At 35.4% G+C, this 25239-nt stretch overlaps 2 protein-coding genes across 2 annotated transcripts; both read right to left on the bottom strand.

Annotated features, from left to right (window-relative positions):
- Window positions 1–3017: 3017 nt before the first annotated feature.
- LOC145205685 (uncharacterized) lies at window positions 3018–12767 on the bottom strand. The gene is made up of 18 exons (XM_080078423.1): window positions 12479–12767; window positions 11350–11522; window positions 10838–11012; window positions 10554–10744; window positions 9926–10065; window positions 9600–9685; window positions 9391–9515; window positions 8899–9034; window positions 8186–8368; window positions 7535–7815; window positions 6947–7132; window positions 6542–6640; window positions 6084–6277; window positions 5252–5434; window positions 4761–4857; window positions 4255–4369; window positions 4088–4163; window positions 3018–3988 (listed from the first exon to the last, which is right to left on the bottom strand). The coding sequence occupies exons 1-18, from the start codon at window positions 12666–12668 to the stop codon at window positions 3556–3558; spliced, it is 3063 nt and encodes a 1020-aa protein (XP_079934549.1). The 5' UTR covers window positions 12669–12767; the 3' UTR covers window positions 3018–3555.
- A 1144-nt stretch (window positions 12768–13911) lies between these two features.
- Window positions 13912–25229, bottom strand: LOC145205686 (FIGNL1-interacting regulator of recombination and mitosis-like). The gene is made up of 18 exons (XM_080078424.1): window positions 24987–25229; window positions 24690–24853; window positions 24548–24599; window positions 24331–24480; window positions 24072–24228; window positions 23922–24006; window positions 23487–23626; window positions 23057–23235; window positions 22874–22994; window positions 22195–22338; window positions 19123–19339; window positions 18421–18614; window positions 17659–17783; window positions 16624–16692; window positions 16137–16310; window positions 15237–15365; window positions 14810–15025; window positions 13912–14236 (listed from the first exon to the last, which is right to left on the bottom strand). The coding sequence occupies exons 1-18, from the start codon at window positions 25053–25055 to the stop codon at window positions 13982–13984; spliced, it is 2640 nt and encodes an 879-aa protein (XP_079934550.1). The 5' UTR covers window positions 25056–25229; the 3' UTR covers window positions 13912–13981.
- Window positions 25230–25239: the final 10 nt, after the last annotated feature.

Here is a 25239-nt window from a genome sequence, read left to right as displayed (position 1 = left end):
TTATAATACCGCCAGCCTTCCACCTCCGCACGCCATCAACAAAGCAAATGACTTTGCAGGAAAGGGTGAACTTTGGCGCGGACGAAACTCGAAAGCTGATTGGTCGTGATGTCACCAAAGTTAATCAAGCGTATCGGAATGTGATGTTGCATTTGGAAACATTCGAAACCTTGTTTTTTTCGGTTTAAAATTATATTTATTTTTAATTAGCTTAAATTTAGGTAAAAATTGTGTGGTTTAATGAATTTAATCGTTTAATTTTAAAATATTGTAAGCATATTTTCAGTTCAGACTAGACATTCGATTCTATAAACTAGCAAACACCTTTTAGAAGTGTGTTTGTGCCTCGGGTTGTAATATGCTTCAATCAACGGTGAAATAAGTTTAGAATGTATTGGTATTGGCTATTTATAGAATTAATGTGTGTTCATTCGGATATATTAATGATGAATAAAACATGTATGTTTTTACAAAGTTTCAAAGTTGTACCTCTCTGAATTATTTTTTCTTCTATCCGCATATTGTAATGACGAATGAAGAATGTATTTTATACAATTATATGGTTCTGCAATTATTTATTATGGAAATAATGAGCAGATCAGTGTTTAGTGGTGTTAAGTAGTTCACATAGCCACATGTTTAAACCTAACATAATTAAGGCCTGGCAAACTACAACGCTTCAGGGTTGATTCAAGTATGAATGTATATTCATCGTAGCTAATATACTTAGATACTTCCCTTTAAACTCATGTACCTGTGTGATGTTATCGCCTTTCCATCAACGTCTGTGGAGTCTGTTATTTCTGGAAACAACAACAAAAAAACATGAGATAATGAAGCCAACACCAGGTGACGTTTACACCGCAGGTTCAAGCGGAAAAATTCGTGCCAAACAATCAGACTCGCTTGTTCAATTCGTACAAGTTAAGGACCACAAGCACAAGATGCTGTGTAAAGTTGTTTATCGTTTACCATGGCCTCGGTTTTTTTGTGGGGAAATTTTTACACACAGAGTAATTAGAATATGCTTGTGGTATCGTTTTTCTTCTCAATGCCTAGTTATAAACTGATTTATTAATTCAGACTATCTAATACTTAATTTTTAAGTTTAAGAACTTTTGGATTAAACCCGAATATTGTAAAAAACCCAAGGCTACAGCCTTTCCGCTTTTTCGATTTTGGGGGTCAAAAAATCGAAGAAGAATCCGGTTTTCGGTGGGTTTTGCGGGAATATTCCAGTCTTAGGGTTTTTACAATATTCGGATCAAAAATTACGATTTCAAAAACTGGTTTAAACCGGTTTGAAGGTTCGGTACGTGGCAGAAACCGGCCAATACCACTGTAAAAACTAGATTGCGTTACTCCGTTGAACGGTTGGGTGATTTTTGAACCAAATTGGCGTTTTCTGCAAAAAAACATGCCTACACAACAGTTCACACCAACACTTAAATTCCTTCTTGCAAAATGGGAATAAAGGCAACGATCACAACTGCACTATATAGCCAAGTTCATATAGATATCCTGCATTTATTGTCAGATGCATCACCATTATTGGTAATCCCATTATAACAAGACTCTGTTAGCGCTGTCTTGCGTCCTTGCATGTGCACTAAAATCGCTTGCATGCAAATATCAACTATCCACACTCACAAGTTTGCAGTGTTTTTGTTCTTTATTAAGATTTCACAAGCTTTTATCACAAAAGTTTCAGGCAAACACAGCAAATCGTCAAGTAATAAGTTAGTCTTGTTGTATGTGCTGATTAATATTACATAGGCTACAACCTGTAACTGGTAAATTGAGGCCGTGTTTTGTTTTTTATTGTTGCAGGGGAATTACAAGTTTAAAGCTTCCTTTTGCCATGCGTCCCCAGTAAGCTGGGCTGACGACAATCGATTCAAATGCATTCATTTCCGCACCTTTTTGTTGCTTTTTTGTTTTCACTTTCTGTTCTGTTTGTCTTTTTTGTTCTTGACATGTCTCATAAATGATGGTTTTATTATCATTTCAAATAATTTGAATTATTTTTTAATCCTCTTTTACTGTAAATGATTTAATTACCAACTCTGTTAAAGTAAAAAAAACTGCAGTTAGTTTAAAGTAGACTGTTGCTGTAAGAGTTTCATTCCCTATGTGTGCGGAATATTCGAATAAACGAAATATTCGATTAAACGGAATATTCGATTATTCGGAATATTCGAATAAACGAAATATTCGAATAAACGGAATATTCGATGAAACGGAATATTCGATTATCCGGAATATTCGATTAAACGGAATATTCGATAATCGGGAATATTCGATTAATCGAAATATTCGATTAAACGAAATATTCGATTAAACGGAATATTCGATTAAACGAAATATTCGATTATCCGGAATATTCGATTAAACGAAATATTCGATTATCCGGAATATTCGAACAAACGAAATATTCGATTAAACGGAATATTCGATTTAACGGAATATTCGATTATCCGGAATATTCGATTATCCGGAATATTCGATTAAACGGAATATTCGTTTAAACGGAACATTCGATTATCCGGAATATTCGATAATCCGGAATATTCAAATAAAACGGAATATTCGATTATCCGGAATATTCGATTAAACGGAATGTTAGATTAAACGGAATATTCGATTATCCGGAATATTCGATTAAACGGAATATTCGTTTAAACGGAACATTCGATTATCCGGAATATTCGATAATCCGGAATATTCGATTAACGGAAATTAATCTTACTACTTGAAAGTATTTCGCTACAACTAATCTTCCGTTTTGTCGAATATTTGCGGGATTCGTTGGCCTTTTTTAGATCACAAAATATACCCCGAACTTTTTTTCAGCCAGTGTTTCGATTAAAATATTGTCGTTTTCGACACCACCGCCCGTTGTAATGTAATTTAAGTAGTTTTTAGCCTCACAATTTCATTTTTAAACTGATTTTAGTCAGTTTCTGTCTCCTGTCAAACTTTCATTTAAACCGAAAACGAAAGTATAAAATCTTGACCCGATTTCAAAACAGTTTTAATTGAAACAATAACCACGAAATCCAGTTTTGTGGGACTATTTGCAGTAACATTCCAGCTTAAAATTGGTTAAGGCCGATACAAATACCGTCAAATGCTTTAGCCAGTTCATTTTTTTGGTTTTGGAGCCCTTAAAATGGAAAAATTTAAGTGCGAAAAAAAAGCCAACACAAAAAGAAGCTTTGTAAAATAATGTTTTAGTCTTTAGCCACAGAGCAAAAAAAAAAATTCCACTGAAAGTACACGAATCCGAATTATAAGTAACCTGATATGTTTTGGGTGAACATTTGGTTGTAAAATTCAAAGCCGCTATATTGGAACAAAGAATGGGCACTTCGGGAAACCAGAGCCACTAATTTTACGATTTCGATTTCAGTATGTTGGCTATGATAAAGCATTTATTATTTCGTGTGCGATTGCTCAAATGTCCACCGATGCGTCAAAAATATGCCTACAATCGCTTTAGTGTAAGAACACATTTTTACTCAAGCAAGAAAACAGTACTACTTTTTGCGAAAGTTAAAACAAGGATTTCAATCTCCCAAAAAATCCTCTGATTCTTCCTGGTTCTTTTTGCTCTTGCTCCTCCTCTGCTCCTGCCTGCGAGCTAACATCAGTTATCTCTGATCTTCCCACCGTCGAAGTCGCTACTTGGTTTTCGTATTGACGATCTACAGTGCCGTGCAAATTCTCTATGACGTCATCGTGCGTCACAGAACTACGTCGCGAGCCCTTGGTACTTGCACCACGTGACTTGATCGATTCGGAAGTGCTGTGACGTCGCTGGCGATGATGACGACTTGGGTGACGTGAAACTTCCGGTTTAGGTCGATCGCGTTCAGGTGGCCTTACTTCGTATCCAGGAACCGGAACCTCGACGTCATCAGAATATATGCTTGCAGCGTCCTCGTTGGGTGGCAGCAGAGAGCGAACTCGTCCGGTTTTACCATTTCTGTAGATTCCGTATTGTTTGGTTAAAATATTTCAGATTTTGAAACTACGCGATTATTCGTTTGCGGGTCGCGATTTTTCGTTTTAATGTCAAAATCACCTTCGTGGTTCTTTTCTTGTGTGATAAAGATCGTCAATATCTGTTTCCAAGTTATGGCTTGTATGGCGACTTAGGTCTAAAAAATCAAATCCGCTTTAGTAAACGCCACAAAAAGGTTATAGAATGTAGATGCACTGTTACATCAATCATAAAAACGTGCAGCTTACGATTTGAGTGACCACCGATTGCTGACGGAGGTGGGCTTTGAACGCCATCTAGCGACGAATTGCTGACCACGCTTATGTCTTTCATGCGGTAATGTCGCTTAGCCAGATTACGAGCCTTGAAATACAAAAACAAAATCAGTAAGAATTGTTTAAATCAGTACTTCTTAATCAGAGTTTAGACTCACAGAGAGCATATTGATGAAAGAGATATCAAATGGGTATTACAAAGAACATCAATTATTTGATATTTTTTTGTGGATTTCCGATTTACTTCTATATGTAGAAAAAAAGCGTTCCAGTAACCCATTGTATCAAAGTAATGCTTGTTCGATTTGGTAACGTTGATATGCCTTTGCGAGATTTATTTTCACTTAATTTTTGAGTCATAAAGATATCAGCGATGGAAATACAATAAATTCGGTAACCGTGGACTAAACTAAACTATTGGTCGGATTAATGCCTAACTATAGTCCATTGGATCCTGAAAAAAACCTATGTGCATTTACCTCAGTAACCTCGTTCATTGCATCATCAGCCACTTCCCCTTTACTTGTTATTCCCAGACGTTGAAGACGGGCTGCTCTGGTGGCGCTGAGAGGAACTCTGGTTTGAAAGAAACAAAATCGTCTTATTGTCTGTTTATTTGTGCAAAGTTAAAAAAAAATAGGTTCAGTAAGACCAAGAGGCAAGAGCGTTAGTTTTCCAAAAGCACCGAGCTGAGATGTTCGCTCCCGGGACAACTTTTATGAAAAAAGTTAATCTGCGGTTTGTTAGGGTCTCAAAGTTGAAAACGGGTCGTAATTTTAACCTCTTTCCAACACAAACTTAAGTAAGATCTGTGGTACATTGGTAGACAAGCAATCGTAAACTTGCCAAATGAACCAATATACTTTGTGTCACTGCATTATATTGCATTTTAAGGTCATACGACCTGCAGTGATGATTGTACCTTTACTGTACTTTAAGCTTGACAAAGCAGATCTTATATTTCATTTACCTCGGTAGTTCGTCGTGAATTGATCTGGCTCTTCGGGATGACCTTATAGTTCCAAACTCGACCTCTGCACAATCCCTTGCAAGCGGACGCGGTTTGTATTGCGTTGACGCCACTGTGACGTCATCGCGCAGTTCCTCGTCATCAGCTTCCGTGACGCATTTATTTTCATAGGTCGGATCGGTGCTATTTCAAGTAGGGAAAAATAGCTATTACTTTTTTAAAAATGCAAGCAGTTTAAAAAGCAAGATACAGTTGCCATACTTGAACTGTGCATTTAAATCTTTTTTCCTTTGTTTATCGTGCACTTTACTACGCGCATTCGGTGTTATTTACCCTGATGAAAGCGGCCTGTATAGGACGTCGAAACGGTGGAATAAAAATACATTCGCCGGTAGAGCTCTATAAACTTGAATTTTTTTTATAAGCCTACTTGAACATTTTTGATTAGCTTTTATTGCCAATTTCTAAAATATGTATTTAGGTAAAAACGCTATGTTCGTATCTGATCATTGCTTTTGAAACGACTGGATGACAATATTGCATAAGAATCTGCATGATTATGTTTCACCAAACGTTTTGGTTTCTAGAATTTAAAATTTAAAACGTACAAATTAAAGAAGCTTTAATGGTAGGTTAATAGAACAACGTAAACCAATCCAATTATGAAAATGGCTTTTACTACACCAGTCATTGTCAAGCTCAAATTATAAAATCTTCTTCTTGAAATAAAATTGCCCATAACTGTCTTATATCCTTACATTTTATTTTTTTGAAATGAATTATTTTTTGTAAGTTATAAAACTTTAATCTCAGGGTTCCAAAAATGTCTTACGTGCAAATCAGTGAACACATCGACTCCCAGAAGTAAAATTCCTGCCTTTCTCTGTCTCTTTGTGGAAACTGAACAAACGTTTTTTCCGTCATCAGTCGCTGCAAGTTTGCTGGGAGATCAGACCACGCGATAGCATCCAACATTACGACTACGACAGCGTCTTTCGGGTCCATAATCATCCGTTCCTGGACGACCTAAGTGACCCAAGTAGCATTTCAAACAAGGTGAATTGTTTATGTTGAAAAATAAAGTGAAAAAATAATGAGGCAGAGTTAATAGACGCCTGAAGTGCCGTAACGTGGCTAGAATAGCCAATACGGCCTTGATACAAGCTGCACTGATAAGACCTTGTGGGTAGGAACAGTGTGCGCTGTGTGCAGCTTTACTTGAGTGATACAAAATTGTACTGATTTTTAAGTGTATGATTTGCCTATGTTTATGTCGAAATATATTCGTACCTGTAGAATGTAGAGACAAGATTTCTCCTTGAGAAACTCGTTGGTCACCACCAATGCTATTTTTCTGTTGTAATCGATGCAATTGTGAAGCGTATCAATCTGAAATGACATCAACAAGATAATGACCAGAAACGCTTATCACCTACTGGATAACAACATAATTTGTAAATTTATGCACATATTTTACTCAACTGGTGTTTAAATCGTCAAGCCTTTAACTTGACTTGGGAATAATGAAACAAAACTTGAATTAATCAGAAAATATCGTTTGAGTTTCTAGGCGGTCAAAAAACAACTTGATTTCTATTTTTTTGCATTTTAGAGTGGTCTTGTGTTAAGTCGAAGAAAAACGCGTGCTTACTTAATCTAACAATCCTAGCAATTTGAACTCTACTTATATTGTACCTTGATAGTTTTTCCAATGGTAAAAACTTCAAAATTAAGTGGACGATTAGGTGCTTGTGAAACACTGTCGTCGCATGCATTCTGACTCTGTTGCATGTTACGTTGTAGTTTTGGCATCATCGTGTTAAGAACCCACTTGTGGTTTTCAGTGTGGCAAAGAATCGCAGCATCGTTGAGTTCGCTATCCTTAATGGCAAATTTGATGTAGTGAAAATTAAAATTTAGAAGAAAATATACATTAGCATTTGCCGAAGTTTCAACCCCAAAAATGTGTTTTTTGCTTCTATTAGAGACAATTTTGGAAAGGTTTTTCTAAGGTAAGATTATACATGCGACATTGAATTATTTGATATATATCTAACTAAAAGCCGTTGGATATCTTAAAAAGAATACACTCTAAAAGGTTTACCAATAATCAACCAAACAAATAGTATTGAAGTTTGTTAGCGTACAACCTAGGAACGTTTGGTAATAAACAAACATAAATGGGCGTTATATACGTTATATACGTAACAATTTCGACCTCTTAATATTTGAACACTAATTTAGCGCAAGAAAATTCACCCATTTCGTTTGTATGTGGTTTACCTGTATAATGATGTCACTGTCATATTTGGAGTATTGTGAAACAACCTTCTTTTTCTTGTTTTCATTCTTTCCATAACAGCATACCCGCTCCCCTGCCCTTACCCTCATGACGCAAATTACCACCACGATCAGGATTACGAGGCCCACAAGCGACAGAGGTGCAGCTATGGCCCAGTATGGAAAAGTGTTTTCATCATCGTCACATGTGAGATCGCTGACTTCGTCCAGGGCGAGCAAGTTAGTTCCGCTGTACTTCCGTGGTCCAGCACATACATACTGAACTAAATACATTATATGGATGCGTTGGTAGATATTGACAGTGGCATTTTTTTCGGTTTGGTAATTTTACGCCTTTTAGGCGCCTACCTGGTTTCTTATTACAAAGGCTTGATTAGTGGAAGCAATGTTCACAGACAATAGTCGGAAGCCTGTACACCATTAAATAAATTATTTCATTGATTCAAGTAATTACTGTTTGCATCAATTTTCCGAATGCGGTAACTTATTTGGCAATTTTTACCTTTGGGAAATTTAGAAAAATGTTTGCGCAAACGGTTGACAAGGTGATCAGATAAGCACAAACACAAAATTTAAAAGCAGTTGGCGTTATATAAAGAAAAAACAGAACAAAGGAAATGGTTCAAACTTTACCAGAATTTGGATGAAGATAATCAAATATCCCTTGAGGCTTGTATTTGATAAACGTTATGAAGAGTTTTAGTTTGCAATCGCATTCGAATCTGTTGTTTGACAAATCAGCTCTCGTCAGTGCGGGAAAGGTGCCAACGGTGATTTGATCAACTGTTTCGATATAATTTCCTTGCAAGTAAAACTCTGCAAAAAGTAGCAAAATCACGATTAAACCGAATATTGTACAAAGACAAACTGAATGAACACCTCTGCCCAGTTACTTATAATTGTTTTATTTTATGCATTACACCAGTGGTTCTCAACCTTTCGTGGACCGTGACCCCCTAAAAGTAACTTTTGGACCTCATGACCCCTTCAAGTAACCCTGTAGGACATGTGGCCCCCTTAAAAATGTAAATGGCAATCTCATGTTGGAATTCGGTACTAATTTCGACTTTAAACAGGTCGAATAGAATAAACAAGAATCAGTAATCGTAAAAACCTCAATATAGACAAAAAAGTATGTGAAGTAGTCGATTAAATTAGGGAATAAAGTTAAAAAGGAAATGGATTCTTTGGTTGGTCTATAATAACAACGAAAAGTATTCAAAGTTGAAATAAAGTTAGCAAATATGAGTTCTTCACAGTTAAACAGGTCGGAAATAAACCAGATGTTGTTTATAACACAAAACAAACACATTAACAAATAAGCTGTTAAGTTTTGATGGTTTTACCTTCGAGTTCAAGCATTTGACCCATGGCAAGATTTCGGATGAAGTTATAACTTAAATCGAGTTTTTTCAACGATTCCGGATATAGAAATGCATCCAGTGGAAAACTTGTCACCCTGCCGTACGACAAATCAATAGACTGCAAAAACGGTTTAAAAAATTGTTAATTCTTGTCTGTGTACTGTGTGTATTCAAATGTCATTGTCGTTTAGTCGGCAGCGTTGATGTGCTCACAAAAGCCCAAACTTACCAAACCGGTTTGGTTTCAAGCGGCCCACAAAGTTTTGGTAAGTGCTAAAAAGACTGCTTGCTACAGATAAGTATTTATGAGGCAAAAACAACTAGATTTAGAACCAAACGCATTTACGGGTATGGATTTTTGTTTTGGTTATTATACATTTTAAGCCAGTTCCGTTTGAAAGCCCAGAGATAAGAAAAAAGTCGAACATCGGAACGTTTATGTTTTTAGTTGCACAAAAATGGCATTATATTTACCTGAAGCGAATCCATAAACATAAAATCGTCGCTGCATATTGTTTCGATCTGGTTGCGGGCAAGAGTCAGGTTTTTAAGAATGGTCAGACGCGAAAGGGAACTTCCCAAACGGGACGAGCTTGCATCTAGACAAAAAGGACAAAATTCACAAAACAATTTAGGTGGCGTTTTTGTTGGTTTTTGAATTTGATTTTGCTTTTGTTGTTAACCTGTATTATCATCCACTGGAATAACGTTGTAGTTGTCCCTGATTTCCAACTGACTGGCACATCGTGACGTCTTGATTCTGGTTATTCTGAAATTATTTCATTGTATCGTAAACAACTGTGCTTTATAGGCTACTGTGAGAAAATTGAATTAAAAGCATCGTAATGAAACATAAGCCAGGCAGAATTCCTGTGCTGCTCTTAAAACCATTTTGGATATGGTTCGTTTTATTTAACGTTATCAAAGAAAGAAGTTTGTTCGTGGATTTCTTTTGTAGAAAGACTTAACCTCAGTAGTTTACACAAAAACTTGAGAAAATATAACTTACCTGTTATCCGATAGGTCTAGAGATATTAAATTCATTGGCAAAATATCGGGAATCGTGTTAATAAAGTTGTGACTTAGATCCAATATTTGTAATTCTGGTAAGTCGGCAAACGCTCTTCTTCCCACGTATGTAAGTTTAGTCTGCAAACATGATTTGTTATTGGCCAAAAAAATTCAAAATAGAAAATGTTGGCATTTCTATGAAAAACTGTTCAGGGTAAAGAAAACTCAAAAAAATTATAATGTCAAAACGCTATTTTCTTATTCTTTTACCTCCGTTTCGGTAAAAGAAATGTTGATAGAACGACGTCACACAAAGAGTCTTAACACAAATCTATCACAAAAGTCATAGATAATTCTCGTACCTTGATGATTAAAGCTCTTATTGATGTTTTATGTTACGCAGTTAAAATTATTGTTAATATTCCGGTGGCTTGGTAACAACTAAGAATGTAATTTCGTGACGATGTAGACAAATACAGAGTCGTACCGGTACAAAAAATTTTCTACTTTTATCACTGCAGTATGTAAGTTATTTGAGAATAATAATAGCTCATATTATTGAATGGTTTGTTTTCTAAAAAATGTTGTTATTAGAGTTGTGACGAAATAAGAGGATTTCTTGGTACCTTTTGTGCATTGCATCCATTAATTGTCAACTTCCTCAGTTTCTGTAGGTTTCCGAAAATTGCTGGAAGTTTTATCATTTCCAAACAGGAAAGGTCGAGTTCCTCCACAGAGCTGGGAATATAGTCGCGTGGAATTTTCGGAAAGAAATTAGAGGAAACATCCAAAACCTTAAGATTGGTCATAAATCCACCTGAAATTTATAAATTCGCCAGTAATACAACAAAAAAAATCAATAAAAATTCTAGATCATAAATAAAATTTGCCTTTATCTTGTGTTTTTTACCTTCTTCATCATGAAGCTTTGGAAAATGGCGAATATCAGTATTTGATAGAATCAACACCTCTAAAGATCTTGCGCTTTCGCCGAGGTCACTTAAGGTCAGATTTTTCAACTTTGTGAATGAAAGGTCAAGTCGGGTCAAACGACCCAGTTGCCTCATTGCTGTTGGTTCAATTTTCTGTAAAAAAAAAGCAAAAAAATGACGAAAAGCAAGTATAAAACCCTGAATAATCTTCGTTTTATCTTTGTCATTTCTACAATATTTTGCCCGGATATACTTTTATGCCTTCGATTGTTGTTTTTATTTTTGTGGTTACAGCAAAAATTTCGAAACGATGTTAACGAATGTGATCATTTTGATAGAAAAATTATCATAGCCTACTTTCATCACTGGTTCCGTCTCATATAAGGTTTCAGGCAAGCTAATATTTAGCGGAAATCAATAATCAATTAATGAGTAACGGTCCCAAAGTACACTAACTGTTTCAAATTGTTTACAAAACACACTAACTTACTGTCAGTGGGTTGTACGATAGGTCAAGCTCTTTTAAAAGTGTAAGACCATCCAGATATCCAGCTTTTATTTCAGTGATCTTATTTCCACCAAGATCAATCACCGCAACATCAATAGGAATTTTAATGGGAATCGTTTTCTTGTTTCGATTCGCACATTTTGCGAACTTTCGCCCTTAATACAATCAGTTACGAAAATTAACAATGTAAAATGCCGAAATTAGCAAATATAATAAATTTTCATATTGGTCATGAATGAGTAATATTGTAATGTGAATGATATAGCTTTGGTTGAACACTGTGGTTGCTTCTAAAAGTGATATTTATTGTTGTCGGTTTAAATGGCAAAGAAATTAACATGTTTCGAAACTTTAAGCAAACATTTTTTAAACATATTCAAGTCATGAAACTGTTGGTGTATACGTTTCGGTAACACAAACATATGACACACAGTTGGTCCTAGAAAATTCACACTATTCACTACTACTGCAGTGATTTTCAATCGGTGTTCCGTTAAAGATCGCAATGTGTTCCACATTAAATCAACAGGTAGAGCTACTAACACCATAACGAGAATCTACCCCCAAATTTGATTGGTTATATCTCCAATAATGCTGACGATTAGGGCTATTAGGGTCGGGGTAAGGTATTAGCACTTAAAATTCAATAAAACTAACCCAAAAAAATAGTTACTAATGTAAGAATTTTATGTAAATATTTTCCAACCCAACCCATTTATAGCCGCTAAATAAAAATTCAGCTCTTTACGCCCCCTTGTGAAAGCGAAATCAAATTTGGGGGTAGATTCTCGTTATGGTGTTAGTAGCTCTACCAAATCAATAAGGTTCCATGGAACACTGGTCAAAAATCACTGCTTTAACACAATGGGAGCAGACTGTGGTTTAACATGAATGTTTCATCGTGATTTGCTTTATTCATTGTTGTGTAATAATAATAATGTAATTGCGTGGGCCTGTTGCTTCTTAAGACAATACAGTAGTTGACGGTGAGCTTGTTTATTTTACTACATCATTACAGAGTTTGTTCGGTTCGCAAAATCGTTTTAATGCATAAAGTGTTCCGTGGCTCAAAAAAGGTTGAAAAACACTGCACTATTGTTTACTAACTTACCGTCTTCTTCAACGGTGCATTTACACTCATCCGGACAAACGGACCTCCTGCTAACAACTGCTTGCCGTTTCTGTCTGGCATTTTTGTCAGCAAAAGTAGAACTCGCCAATAAAACATGCAGTAATAGTGTCAGCAGCGTAACCATGGCAACAAAGGTTTTTTTCTGGGTTCCATGACAAATTAATGTCATGGCAAAATTCAATTTTTGTTTACTGATTCTACAGAGAGCCGAGCAAGGACCCGTTCTTCTGTTTGATATATTCCGTACACTGTAAAAAAAGTAAAATAATGCGACAGTTTTACAGATAAACTATAGGTCTTAAGACTGGTTACTTTTTTGTTTCAGCCACCTTTTGAAGAACAATTTACACTTGTCTGTCCTAAAACGCTGCCTAAAAGCTGAGTGACGCTTATGTGTTGTCAGTAGCCTATTTAGTCTGCAAACCTGTATGTAAACTTTGATTGCACAACATTGAACTATTGTACTTTCAATAAAAGCAACTTGCTATTTACAAAATTAACACCATCTACAAGCTTACAACAATCAACCAATTCCATTTCGACACTACGTCTGAAATCAATTACAATTCTAGTTGTTGTGGTGCCGTCAGTACTCGTCCAACCAGATTTGAGCGCGTTTTTTGCTCTACTCCAAATTGCCCCAGGCGCAACATCATCTTGATGTCATTCAGATAAAGAGAGTTTACAGCGCCCTTAGCAAATTGATCATGATGAATAACTGACAACCAACACGTTTTGCGACAACTTTTACTGCCTTTTGTGATTATTTAAACGATGTATTTAATAACAGTGCAGTTAGCTAAACAATTAGGGACCAAACACTTTCTCGAATTTGGTTTCAAACGTTATGTATAAAGGAAAACACTCTTGTATTTTAAACCTATAATTTACAACTGTCCAAAACCGCAAAGACACATGCATGGTTCTGAATCCGATTTTGAGCTACCGAGTTGGCAAAAATATAATGTATCAGTTGTAAACGGGCCTGAAACTGGGGCCGAAAGCCGATTCGTTTTTGAGAAGCCTATTTAGGCCCGAAAGTTTGATTGACAGGCGTATACATAAAAGCCTCAGAAAAGACAAATACAACAAACACAAAAGACATTTGGTCTCGAACAAGGCGTTTTGGGGCCTTTTTGACATTAAGTCAGGTCCAACAACTAGCTACTTAACTAGTTAAATTTTGTTTGTCGCGTATGCCTAAATGTTTGCAAATGTGTTCCTCACAAAAAAAAAACGTTTCTCAGACCAAGCAGATGTGTAATTTACTGCTGAGATAAAACCGTATTTCTTCGGGCAAACATCATGGCAGATTGAGGGGTTCAATTTGCGTCGAAGGGATGGACTAATTACCGAGCATAAAAACAAGCTTTCTCTGATATTCAACATATAAATCGCCAAACAAAGTGCAATCAGCAATAAAAAAGAAATTTATTCGTGTAAAAAAAATAAGTATAATCATTTAAATAAATAAAATCACAATCACCGGTTCGGTAACATTGCTGTAAAATAAGAAACAGACTTCCTTAAGGATTCAGCGTCGTTTGGGGACAAATCTTCACTGTTATATTTGCTCAAATCTTCAGCGTTTCGAGCAATGTCTTTAATTAATTTTTGAACTTGATTCAATTGATCTTTACAGGCACTACGCTCCATGTTGTCCGCTTCTAGCAACGCTTTGCCGTTCATAGCCACTACATCGCTCGTTGTGAGATTAGAGGAAAGTGAAACTACGGTCTGAATAACACAACAAATGTGGTGATAAAATTTGTAAAACCTTTTAAACCCAGTGTCTTAATTATTTCTAAGTCACAGAAACCTTGTGAGGTTCCAAGAAAAGCCACCAGCACCGCTTAAATAAAGCACTCGAAAGTATTGTAATATAGTCAATGTAATGCCAAGAAAAGTGGGTTAAAACTTCCAGTTGGCAGAAAGTCTGTTTTTAGTTTTTTATGGAGTAATAGTATCAAAAGAACTGTCTACAGTCTACACGTTTGAATATGATATAACACAAACCATTTTTATGTCTTAAATGTCAAAACGCACACTTTCTTACGTTTAACCGTAAAGCAAGTGCAGTGTCAGAATAAAAAACATCACCTTTAATCACAACAACTAGAAAGAAAAAAAGAGAATGGTTGACTACAGTATAGTTAAGTTCAACAATGGCCGATAAACGAAAACAAAATTTTTGCGTTGATTCCCTTATCTTCACACCATAAGTTCTCCATGGGCCCAACAACATTGCACAGATCACGCTTTGACAAAAATACCTACATCTCTGTTTTGCTGACACCTAAGACAACTTACCCGCTGCAAATGGGCTTTCACTAGGCTACCTACATCCTCCACGTCATCAGACTTCCATGACGATTGTGTGACGTCATTTGCACAAACGCGTGCCACAAGTTGAGGATACTTGGTTACGCGGGAAAACTTCTCAAAGGCGTTTAGGGTGGCGAAACGTAAATGCCAGTTCTTCTCAGAAACCAGTATAAGACGTTTCCATAGTAACACGAGTGTGTTCTGTTGTTTTTATTTGAAACGAAAATCAACTTGTCGAATTTTATACACAATACAAGTAATTTTAAGTTGCTTGTTCCATATGGGCACTACAATTTTATCGGTTGCACTTTTTAGATGTTAACCAAACATACTTGGTAGTTAATCGAAACTGGACCAAAATGCAATAAAAAATGTTCATTTTAACACGCCTAATACAGATGAAAGTTCATACCTGGTTATCTGCTGACAAAGTTGAAGACTTAAGTGCACCACATAGCTCCACCAAGCGGTACCAAAAAATGCTTACATTTGAAGGATTCCATGTATTGGTATTTACAATTTTTAAACATCTTGGCAAAATCTAAAACAACAGATGGAGCGAAGTAATTTTTTAAGCAGCTAAAAGTAGTAATAGGAATGGGCCGAGCCGAGCCAGAACCGAAGTACTCCGTACCGAGCATCGGCTTGGTGCTCGGCCGAGCAGTTGCACAAACTGACCCGAGCATTAAACTTGCATATTCATGCTCTGCTAACATACGAAATTAGTATTCGAAAGGGTAACCAGGATCAAAAAAGAATGTTTTTTAAATGCGTGAAATAGTGGAATACTTCTGGGGCCTGTACAGCTTAATTCACTTTTGGTGACGTAAGTGACTTTGGAAAGCTATAAAACTAGCATGGGATTGGGAATGTTTGTGGCGTCACAAAGCACCGAGCGTGCTTGGGCGAGCACCGATGTTATCAACTTCCATGTAATATGTATGTCACAAAATTGTAGAGGTGAGGTCAACTTACTACAACCAAACCTGGATAAACTTTGCATTTACTTTAGCACTGAGTATAAGATGAAGAAAATCATATGAATATTTACTTCACTGTTGCTAGTGCACAAAAAATAAGTAAATCTTTTGTGTCTATACATTAAAACAAGACATTTGGCATACAAATGGTTTCCCACTGGAAAACTGTTTGCATTTTGTTAGGATTTTGTATTTTTTTAGAAACATCCATTCGAAATGATATATCTCTAAAGTGCTGACATTTAGGGGTATTAGGGCTGGGGTAAGGTATTACCATTAATCATTAATCTATAAATTAAATCTAAAAAGGTTGTAAAAAATAGTTTTCTTACCTTCTGAACACTGATATTGTCATTGCACACTGGTAACAAATGTGCCAAACAATGTACCAAAGAGCTATACAGCATTACTAGTTGGTCTTCAAATTCACAAGAGATCGGCAAAGACAACAGTAAGTGCATAAAGCACATAGACAAACTTGACAATGCAGACAAAACGCTTGAATCCTTAAAATAAAAAACATTTTTCAGCTACATGCCAATTAGGTTAAAAATGTGATTACAAAATACAATTGCCAAGAAATGCGAATCTTTTTTTCACTTAATTTAAAACATTAAAACAGCAAATACATTTTATTTCATCACAAAACCAAACAATTATTAAAAATTTGATAAACAATAAAAAAGAATCTAAAATTAGATATATTTATCAGTTGTACTTGTACTATTCTAGCTTCAAATTTATTCCACTTTGCAAATCAAGAAATTTATTTTGTGGAAAGTTGCCTATTATCAGATTAGAAACACTGGTGTAGCATACCTTTTGAATATCTGACATCTTGCTGAAATTACCATGTACAATGTTTTCCACCACCAGAATATGGCTAGCCTAAAAAGATCGACTTTTTATTTATTAATTTTTATTTCAATTTTATCAACTATAGTTAAAAAGAAATATCTGATAAAAATACTGTCTACCACCAAAAGTTAATGATTTATTAATCATTGTTAAATATTTAAATTGTCAGCATCTATATTGCACCAGTTTTTTTACATTGTTTATGTACAATAAAGTCAGGCAGATTGATATGTGTGTGTCTAGTTGGCCTTTCTAGTCCAATACAACCATTAAATCAGTTTTACAAGCTAAATATTAGTGATGGGACGGGTACCCGGTATCGCATGATTTCAGTGGTATCGATACTCATACTCTGTATCGAAATATTTTGTCTCAGTTTTCGATACCAACGTGCAAGTACCGAAGGCCGAATTGCACCATAAGAATACGGGCAACTTCATGCCAATATTTGCTTCGGATAGCACAAAATTGGAAAAAAGTTCCGCCAGTTTACATATATATTTTTCGCTATCACATGGAGATTACATTTTTCGGCATGTGTGAGTGCACGCCTGTACCCCGACCATGGCAGAAAAATTAGCGAGTGATATACAACTAAGTACAACACTGTACTTAAGTACTCGGTACCAAACATGTGGTACTCGTACTCGGTACTCGCTCCAAAACCTGGTATCGTCCCATCACTACTAAATATCTAGCAAACAAGTTTTAACCAAGATACAAACACCAGTACATGTATTACAATATACATTCATGAAGCTTTAGAGGTTCTACAGCCCGGCTTTAGCCCAATTGAACTTTAGTTTGCAGTAAACTGTTGCAAAATTGTAGAGATCTGGTCAACATAGCATGACAAAACCTGGATTAACTTTGCATTTACTTTTGCACCAAGTAAAAAATGAAGCAAGTCATGAAAGCACATACCCCACTGTTGCTGGTGCATTAAAATAAAAAAAATCAATTATATATCTGATACAAATTCTGGAGGATACATACCATTGAAGTAAGTTGTGATGCAATTCCTTCATGTGAAAACCAATCATCGATGACATCTTTTACCTTCTCACAAACATTTAATAAAACACTAGATGGCTTTGGAGAACTTGCAACTAACATTCCACCTAAAATGTAATGATGAATTACAACAAAATATTTAAACTTAAGTGTAAAGGAAGTACAACAATACACTAATTTACAGGCCGGCTTTATATTGGTTTACATTTACAACATACATATGCTTCAAACAGAGAGGGTTGTTTTGTTGAAACCACCACAAGTAGTTTACAAACTGCCAAATGTTTTTTCAATTTATAAAATTGTTTTACAGTTTTACCCAATCTAGAGGCTAACCAAGCATCATTTTAATAAAAAGACAAATCAGCATGACCCAATCTATTTTATTCAACTGAATGTTGTTAAGTCAGGTAACCGCTTGGATAATTGAAGTAATGACATACCCACCAACAGCAGATGTAGATAACCTATTCACTAAATAGGCCACAGTGATAAAAACAAGCTTATTGATCTGTAGACCACATGAAAGGCTGAGAAAAAAAACTGTGCAGATATAGGTTCAACCTTACCATAACTAAAATAGGTGTCCAGACTATATGCCAAAAGTGCATGGAAGGAAATAGAGAAAAGAGTGAAAACAAAATACACCCAACCCATTTACTAAAGGAGTTGAAAACACCATCTTATAGTATTTTGTGTGAATTAGAAACAGCGACCAAATGTAACACAAATATTTTTTCACACCTAAGTATCTCCAAACAGTAAGATTTTCCTTCGTAAATGGGATTGTGAACACCAACTCAGTCTTGTAGACAGGTAACAGCATCGAAAATAGTCTTTGCAATGTGTAACCAAATTTATCATTCCGACGGGATTGCTTAGAAGAAAGCCACTTGATCAACGTTTTCACATAATGATAACCAACCTCAATGGACTTACTGAAACAACAAAACATGTCTTGAATAATTTTTTAACCTTATTTTCTACCCTGCCTCTGTTGTGAACTGGAAAAGCTAATACAGCAATATATGGCATTGTTTAAAATGTATGATGTGCAAACAGGTGTTGTGTCATAACATCCATGCATTTTTTAAATCTCGTTTGTTGTTTGCTTACAAATAATGCACACCAGTTGCAAAAATATGAATTGAATTTGTTTATTTGGCATTGGACTGACGCCCCCCGGTTAAGGACCACTGGTCTAGACCCAAGAGTAAAACATTAAACTTTGATTGGTAACCAGATAATTCTAAACTGTAATGTTTTATTTAAAATTGTCACAACAGCTTGTTACATGTATAATGTTATTCTTTGACGATTTGAGAATCCAATGAAAAAATAAAAAACTTATGTTGGCAATTTTATGACATAAACTTATTACAGCAAAAGATACTTTATTTACCACATTATGTTTTGAATTATTCCAATTACAGAACTTTATATCACCTTGCAAGAAAACACCAAACATCATTTGCTAACAGTGTCCTGTGTGGATGAGATGATGTTGCATTAGTTAACAGAACATTTTCTAAATGATTCAAGGCATTTGTTGGAAAACTGGACACAAAGGCACACATGTGTGACACAACAGCTTCGTACAAGGACATCCTTCGTTGACACCCTCCGAGGTGAATAGAATCACATTTAAACAGTTCATCGTGCACTGTAGAATTATTGAATTTATTTTCAAGTGAACTTTTAACCAATAAATTCCTGGAAATTCTCCTGTCGTGGGTTTCAATCCTACCGCAGGCTAGATTTTTCCTTGCCATATGGTAGTGAACGCTTGGTGACCGACTGGTTCAATGTGGCACCTTCAATGGGCCTGGCGTACTGTGAACCAGTCAAGTCAATAGAATACTAGAAGGGTGGCTTTCTGATATACTTCCATTTTATATATTCTATACGACAGGGGTGGCCAACTTGCCAGTCGTTAAGATCGACGAAAATTTTCTTAATTGTACGCGATCGACTGATCAGTCGTAATTTAGGCTGACACTAACACAAAGCAATAACGCAAATTTTTTCATGCGATTTGCTTGACAATTGCCACATATTTATGGTCATGAGTTTTGTTGGCAAGCATCACCTAGTTATTACAACAATAAAACGTCGCATATGCACACAATTTTTATCAAAGTAGTCAGTGGGAACTTTTAAATCTCCCCAATCAATAGCAACAGCTTCGTTAAAGCAAACACTCAAGTTGTGACGACAAACATTGTAGTTGTTACGACATAATTTGGTGCCAAAATAACAATTGTTACGCAACAAAGAAAGTGACAATTACTTAGGTATTGTCTTATTACACATGTGTGCGTTGTTTCAAAATGACAGAAGTGCTGTTTTATAATATTTAATTTGTTTTTCAATTAATAAACGTTTGATTAGTTGTGGAGAATTTAGTGGCGATCGACCAGTCAAAAGCAGGCGATCGACCAGTCGATCGCGATCGACGTGCTGGCCACACCTGCTATACGATATTTACCAATTTACTATACACATCATTTGATCTACACATATGATTGTTTTTGTAAACAAAAACTAATGGGTCCCCACACGCGTGTTTGTGCGGATTTACGGTAAACAAATGTTGCGGTGACTTTTAGATTTTTAAGGACAAATTTTTAGAAAGCATTAACCCAACAATAAACATTTTTTGTTCGTATTCTTTTTGCACTATTATTGTCATTTAATTACAAAAACATTAAAAAAGAACGAAACAAATACTTTAATTTTATCTCTTGCTTTGACCCAGATATTGTCGTCCAAGGTCGGGTTTTAAACACATTTTTTTCTAGAAAGCTGTAACAGTTGTGTTACAGACACTTTAAATTAACAGGCAATTTGCTACAAGTGTACACATAATAATTCGTTTTTCATTTAACTTTGTTTCACAAAACCATTGACCTGTAGCAACCTCTCAGGGTGCAACGATTGTTTGTCCTATTGACACCGTTTTCAATAGCACGCCGTCCTTACTGTTCAACAACACCGTTTAACCTAATTTATACATGCCTTGAGTGTTGATTCCTAAATTTATTGCCAAAAAAACGCTACGTTATGACGAAAGAAAGTTCTGAACTGTGTTAGTAATACCTACTAGTTGACCTTAAGTAACCCGTGGTCATGTGGTGGCCGACCTGACAACGAGCATTTAAAAAAACACATTTATCTTGCAAAAATGTCAAGTTTATGTTTTCAACTTTATTTTGATTAACAAGTTTTGCTTGACATATACGAAACCGAAGCACGCTTATTAGGTTTAAATCACGTCATAGGTGTGAAACCTTTGCCAAAACTGAAAATGTGAGTGATAACTTAATAAAACGAAATAGCATTGCTGTGCAAAACAGCTGATTTATGATCACCAAAACGACGTCTCGTAAAACGTCTGTCCGACGTCAAGCTGAGCCCTCCTGCTATCGTAAACCAGTGAGTTACTCTCTTGGGACTTCTGCCTACAGTGTCTTTCTTGACCAAACGAGCGTTAGACACATTTACGTTTCGGGGGCCTGTGGGTGAACCGCTGGGTAATTTGGGGTCAAACTTCTGGAGGATCAAGTTTGGATTAATAACTAACATATGTCCAAATTTGAATAAATCTGAAGCACTCTTTCTTTACCAAACGAGCGTTACAAACCAGCATTAAAAATTTTACGTTTCGGGGGCCTGTGGGTGAACCCTTGAGTCATTCAGGGTCAAACTTCAGGATCAAATTTTGGTTAATAACTAACATCTGACAAAATTTAAACAAATTTGAACCACTCTTTCTTGACCAAACGCATATAACAAACCATGTTTTAAAAATTTTGCATTTTGGGGGCCTGTGGGTGAACCGCTGGGTCAATCGGGGTCAAACTTCAGGAGGATCAAATTTAGATTAATAACTAACATCTGTGCAAATTTGAATAAATTTGAAGCACTCTTTCTTAACCAAACGCGTCTAACAAGCCAGCGTTAGACAGAAAAAAGAAATACGGACAAAAACAATATGTGTCCCCTTCAGGGAAGGGGACCCATAATAATCTAATAATCTATTAGTTTTCAATGATGAAATAACGTCCCAATTAGTTGTAAAAAGCAACATGCTTTATTGTTCAAATGTTTCGGCAAATGCTTAAGCCATCATCAGTGATATGAAGGGCCACATCATATTTACACCAGTTACTTTTAGTCACAAAAAAGATTGATAAAAAAGGTGTGAAACAAGCGTTGCATAAAACAATAGATAAAAAAGGTAGGCAGCAGTGACCATCAGTTTTTGTGTTGCAAGTGATAAGCTATGGTTTTATGAACCCTATGCAATAAAATAGATTATGTGATTTAAAGACAGAAAGTTATAAACTTGCTTGAAAAAAGTAAAACTGTATTTTTAGGTCATAAAGCAACCATTACCACATTCAGCTGTATTACAACATTGTATTTGAAAGACAGGATTGGGAAGTTATAATCTTGTTTGAAAAGTGAAACATTGTATGCGATGCTAACATATTTAGTTCACAAAGCAACCATTACCTTGAGGTAGTAGATCAAACATAACTGAAACAAGCGATTTAGGTTTGCCAGAATACCAGATATTGGTGGATTTGTTGGGTGAAGAACTTATCAAAACACATAGCTTCAATGAAATAATCATCATGGTAAATGGCTTCACACTTTCTGCAAAAACATAATATTACATATATTCTGAGATAGAAACCACAAATGTGGACAGGAGCTAGACATATTATGAAATAAAACCAGGAATGATGAATCGATAATTATCGACTAAACCTTTAAAAAAGACTCAAAAAAACTCCTGCTTGCTTATAATAATATAAACTATTTATACCTAAATACGCTTGATTTAAATGTATTTTGGGGCATACTGATGGGGATAAATGTTTAAATAATTGTCAATAATAATAGGTTATAAAACGAAAATATACATTTTATGTTCTTTTTAAGAACTTTTTATTTCCAATAATTCAATTCAATTAAGGAGTTGGACTTAGCTAGGTTTTACCCACTTCAATTGCTCAAAACTGTCTTAAGATAACTTATTTCTGCCAGTAGCAAATGGCAGCAGTTTTATAGCTACATTATTTACTACTGCTTGTTTAAGTTTCATACACGGAGTAGAATAAGGTTGAAAAACACTGGTTTAAACAAAACAATTCTTTGCAAAACTTGTGCTAAACAATAATCAAATTACCTTCACACAAAACAATGTTTTGCAATACTTCAGAACTTCTAACAGCATTTAAACACTTGCTTAGGCTGTCCAACAAATTAACACTAAAAATGTCCTTCACACAATCTTGCAAGTCATTTTCCTACAACAATTCAAATTGTTTAAAACACATTATGTATCCCACAGATCAACAAAATCTCATACCAGTATGTATGGTGTTGTCATGTTAATCACATCAAGTATAAACTGGATTAAAGATTTGACAGTATCATCCATTTTTTCCAAACCGTAGTCAGAATAAAACGATGGCAAAAGGCTTGTAAGATACACAGCCAGTTTACTTGAATTGGAGAGTTGCTTAAACTGGGGGGAGTCTACAAAAACTGAAGATTTTGCCTCTAATTTGGACAACATGGATACTGTTTTATCACACTGCACCAGGTGATATGCAAAGTATACGTGTTATGCTGTTGCAAAGCTGTAGCGAGCTGGAAAACTAATAGCAACCATTTCAGGATTTGGCTTTGCATTGTTTGTTGCACTTTGTATTGGATGATAGTGATTACAAGAAAATCACTGTCATTGTTGCAAGTGCCAATAAATTGCACGTGAGTTACACTGAGAACTACATTACCTGCTTTTAGTTGGTCCTTGTTTTCATTGCAAGTAGTAACCATGTTGTGGACAAAATCTTGAATGCATTGAGTAAGACTTGTAACATACAAAATACAGTTGAAATTGCTGTGCAACACCACTTTACATTTGGAAAGAAAACTGTAATGCAAAAATGATTAGCTGCATTTAAATTCCCAATTGTATTTTATAGTTCATAATATTCTAGCAACTGACCAAGCTATTTCTTGACAGATATATTTCGCTAAATAATTATAGGTTACAGTTTGGGATTTAGTACGCAATAAAAAAGTATTTGCGATAGACCAAAACAGTCTGCATCATACAAAAAATAAAAAAGATACTCCTGAGCAATAAAACATTATATATGTTGTAAACAATAAGACACATTCACATATTACAACAATTAACAAACCTAAAAAAATTCATGATATACCTTATCAATAGTTTCCAGCTGGTAACCAACAGCATATTGTCAAGTCCATTGACAATTTCACAAATATCAAACAGTTTTTCACTTGCTGAAATAAAAATGTTTGTATCGGAAAATCATGTAATATGTTAGCAACTTAACACATTTACTCACTTGTCACTGCAGCGTCCCTAGACTGAACATTGTCATCAACTTCTATTTGCATCAATGCAGTTCCAATAAGTTTTTGCAATGCAAATGTTTTTTCAAACCACTCTTTTAACACTTTTGCTGCCATCACAAAATTTTCTCCATACAAATTTTGACTGTTCTACAAACATTTTCAAATCAATTCAGTCCTTTTTAGGTTTACTAAAATTGCAAATGTGCACTTTACATATCAACATGAGCATGCTTAAAGGCATTCACCAACCTTGCAATGTCTGTATGATGAATGAAGGATACCAAACACAGGATGAGAAGCTTTGACAATTTGCATGTTCATTTTAGATTGACTTTCATTCAAATGCTTGAACAACTTTTGGTAAAACAATATCAACAAAGATACATTTTCCACAATGTTCTATCGGATAAACAACCGTTTTTGCAATTTTAGTTAAATATGAATACAAAAATCAGTAAAAACTCACCTGTAAAATAAGTAAATCTACTTTCTCTTCAATTTGAAGACTATTGATAATTCTGTAAAAAACAGTTTTATTACAGAAACAGACCAGATTAAACCACACAAAAATGCTGTATAGTTTCAGAGAAACTCATTTCATTGCTAACCTTTCCAACAAATTAGTAAAGAGCATTTCCAGAGTTCCAACAACATTCTGTGCAAAAGCAGTAGTGTTTTCCAAGTTGTGGTCAAATTGGAAAGTGTTAACTAACTGATATATATCTTGTGTAAATCCATCCAGGGCATTGGTTTCACCGCATTGTTGCTCCGTCTAAAATACAGCACAGTCAATTTATAATTTGCATGACGACTCTAATAATTGCAAAATAACTCAATATTAGTAATAAACAGCATTTCATTAAACACTTCAAGTTTGTTGTAAATTCGAAACGAGACGGACTTACCGTAAATTTAAGTACCTGCTTTTTCAATGTTTTTATGGTAAGTAGGCTGGATTGAGACGCTTGTGACATTTTAGCCACCCATTGACACACACATACTTGTAAACTATTGCTAATCAGAATCAGATTCACCCACCAGCAACCACTGTGCTTCGCACGTTTCCAACATTTGCCGCCAAACAATAGAAATCTGATATTTCGCAAACATTTCGTTTCAACGTTCAATAAGTACACCAACACGTCGGCTCATAACTGT

This window comes from Phallusia mammillata, chromosome 8, assembly GCF_965637545.1.
Source record: "Phallusia mammillata chromosome 8, kaPhaMamm4.hap1.1, whole genome shotgun sequence".
Lineage (NCBI taxonomy): Eukaryota > Metazoa > Chordata > Ascidiacea > Phlebobranchia > Ascidiidae > Phallusia > Phallusia mammillata.
This window is presented reverse-complemented; position numbering and strand designations above follow the sequence as displayed.

Coding starts and splice junctions, on each gene's coding strand:
- LOC145205685 (XM_080078423.1), bottom strand. CDS start 12,668: ATGACATTAATTTGTCATGGAACCCAGAAAAAAACCTTTGTTGCCATG. Junction 11,523..12,478: donor ATGCACCGTTGAAGAAGACG/GTAAGTTAGTAA, acceptor GATTGTATTAAG/GGCGAAAGTTCGCAAAATGT. Junction 4,164..4,254: donor AATCGGTGGTCACTCAAATC/GTAAGCTGCACG, acceptor TTGATTTTTTAG/ACCTAAGTCGCCATACAAGC.
- LOC145205686 (XM_080078424.1), bottom strand. CDS start 25,055: ATGTCACAAGCGTCTCAATCCAGCCTACTTACCATAAAAACATTGAAA. Junction 19,340..22,194: donor GTTTGATCTACTACCTCAAG/GTAATGGTTGCT, acceptor ATAATTCTACAG/TGCACGATGAACTGTTTAAA. Junction 16,693..17,658: donor CATCACAACTTACTTCAATG/GTATGTATCCTC, acceptor CGATCTTTTTAG/GCTAGCCATATTCTGGTGGT.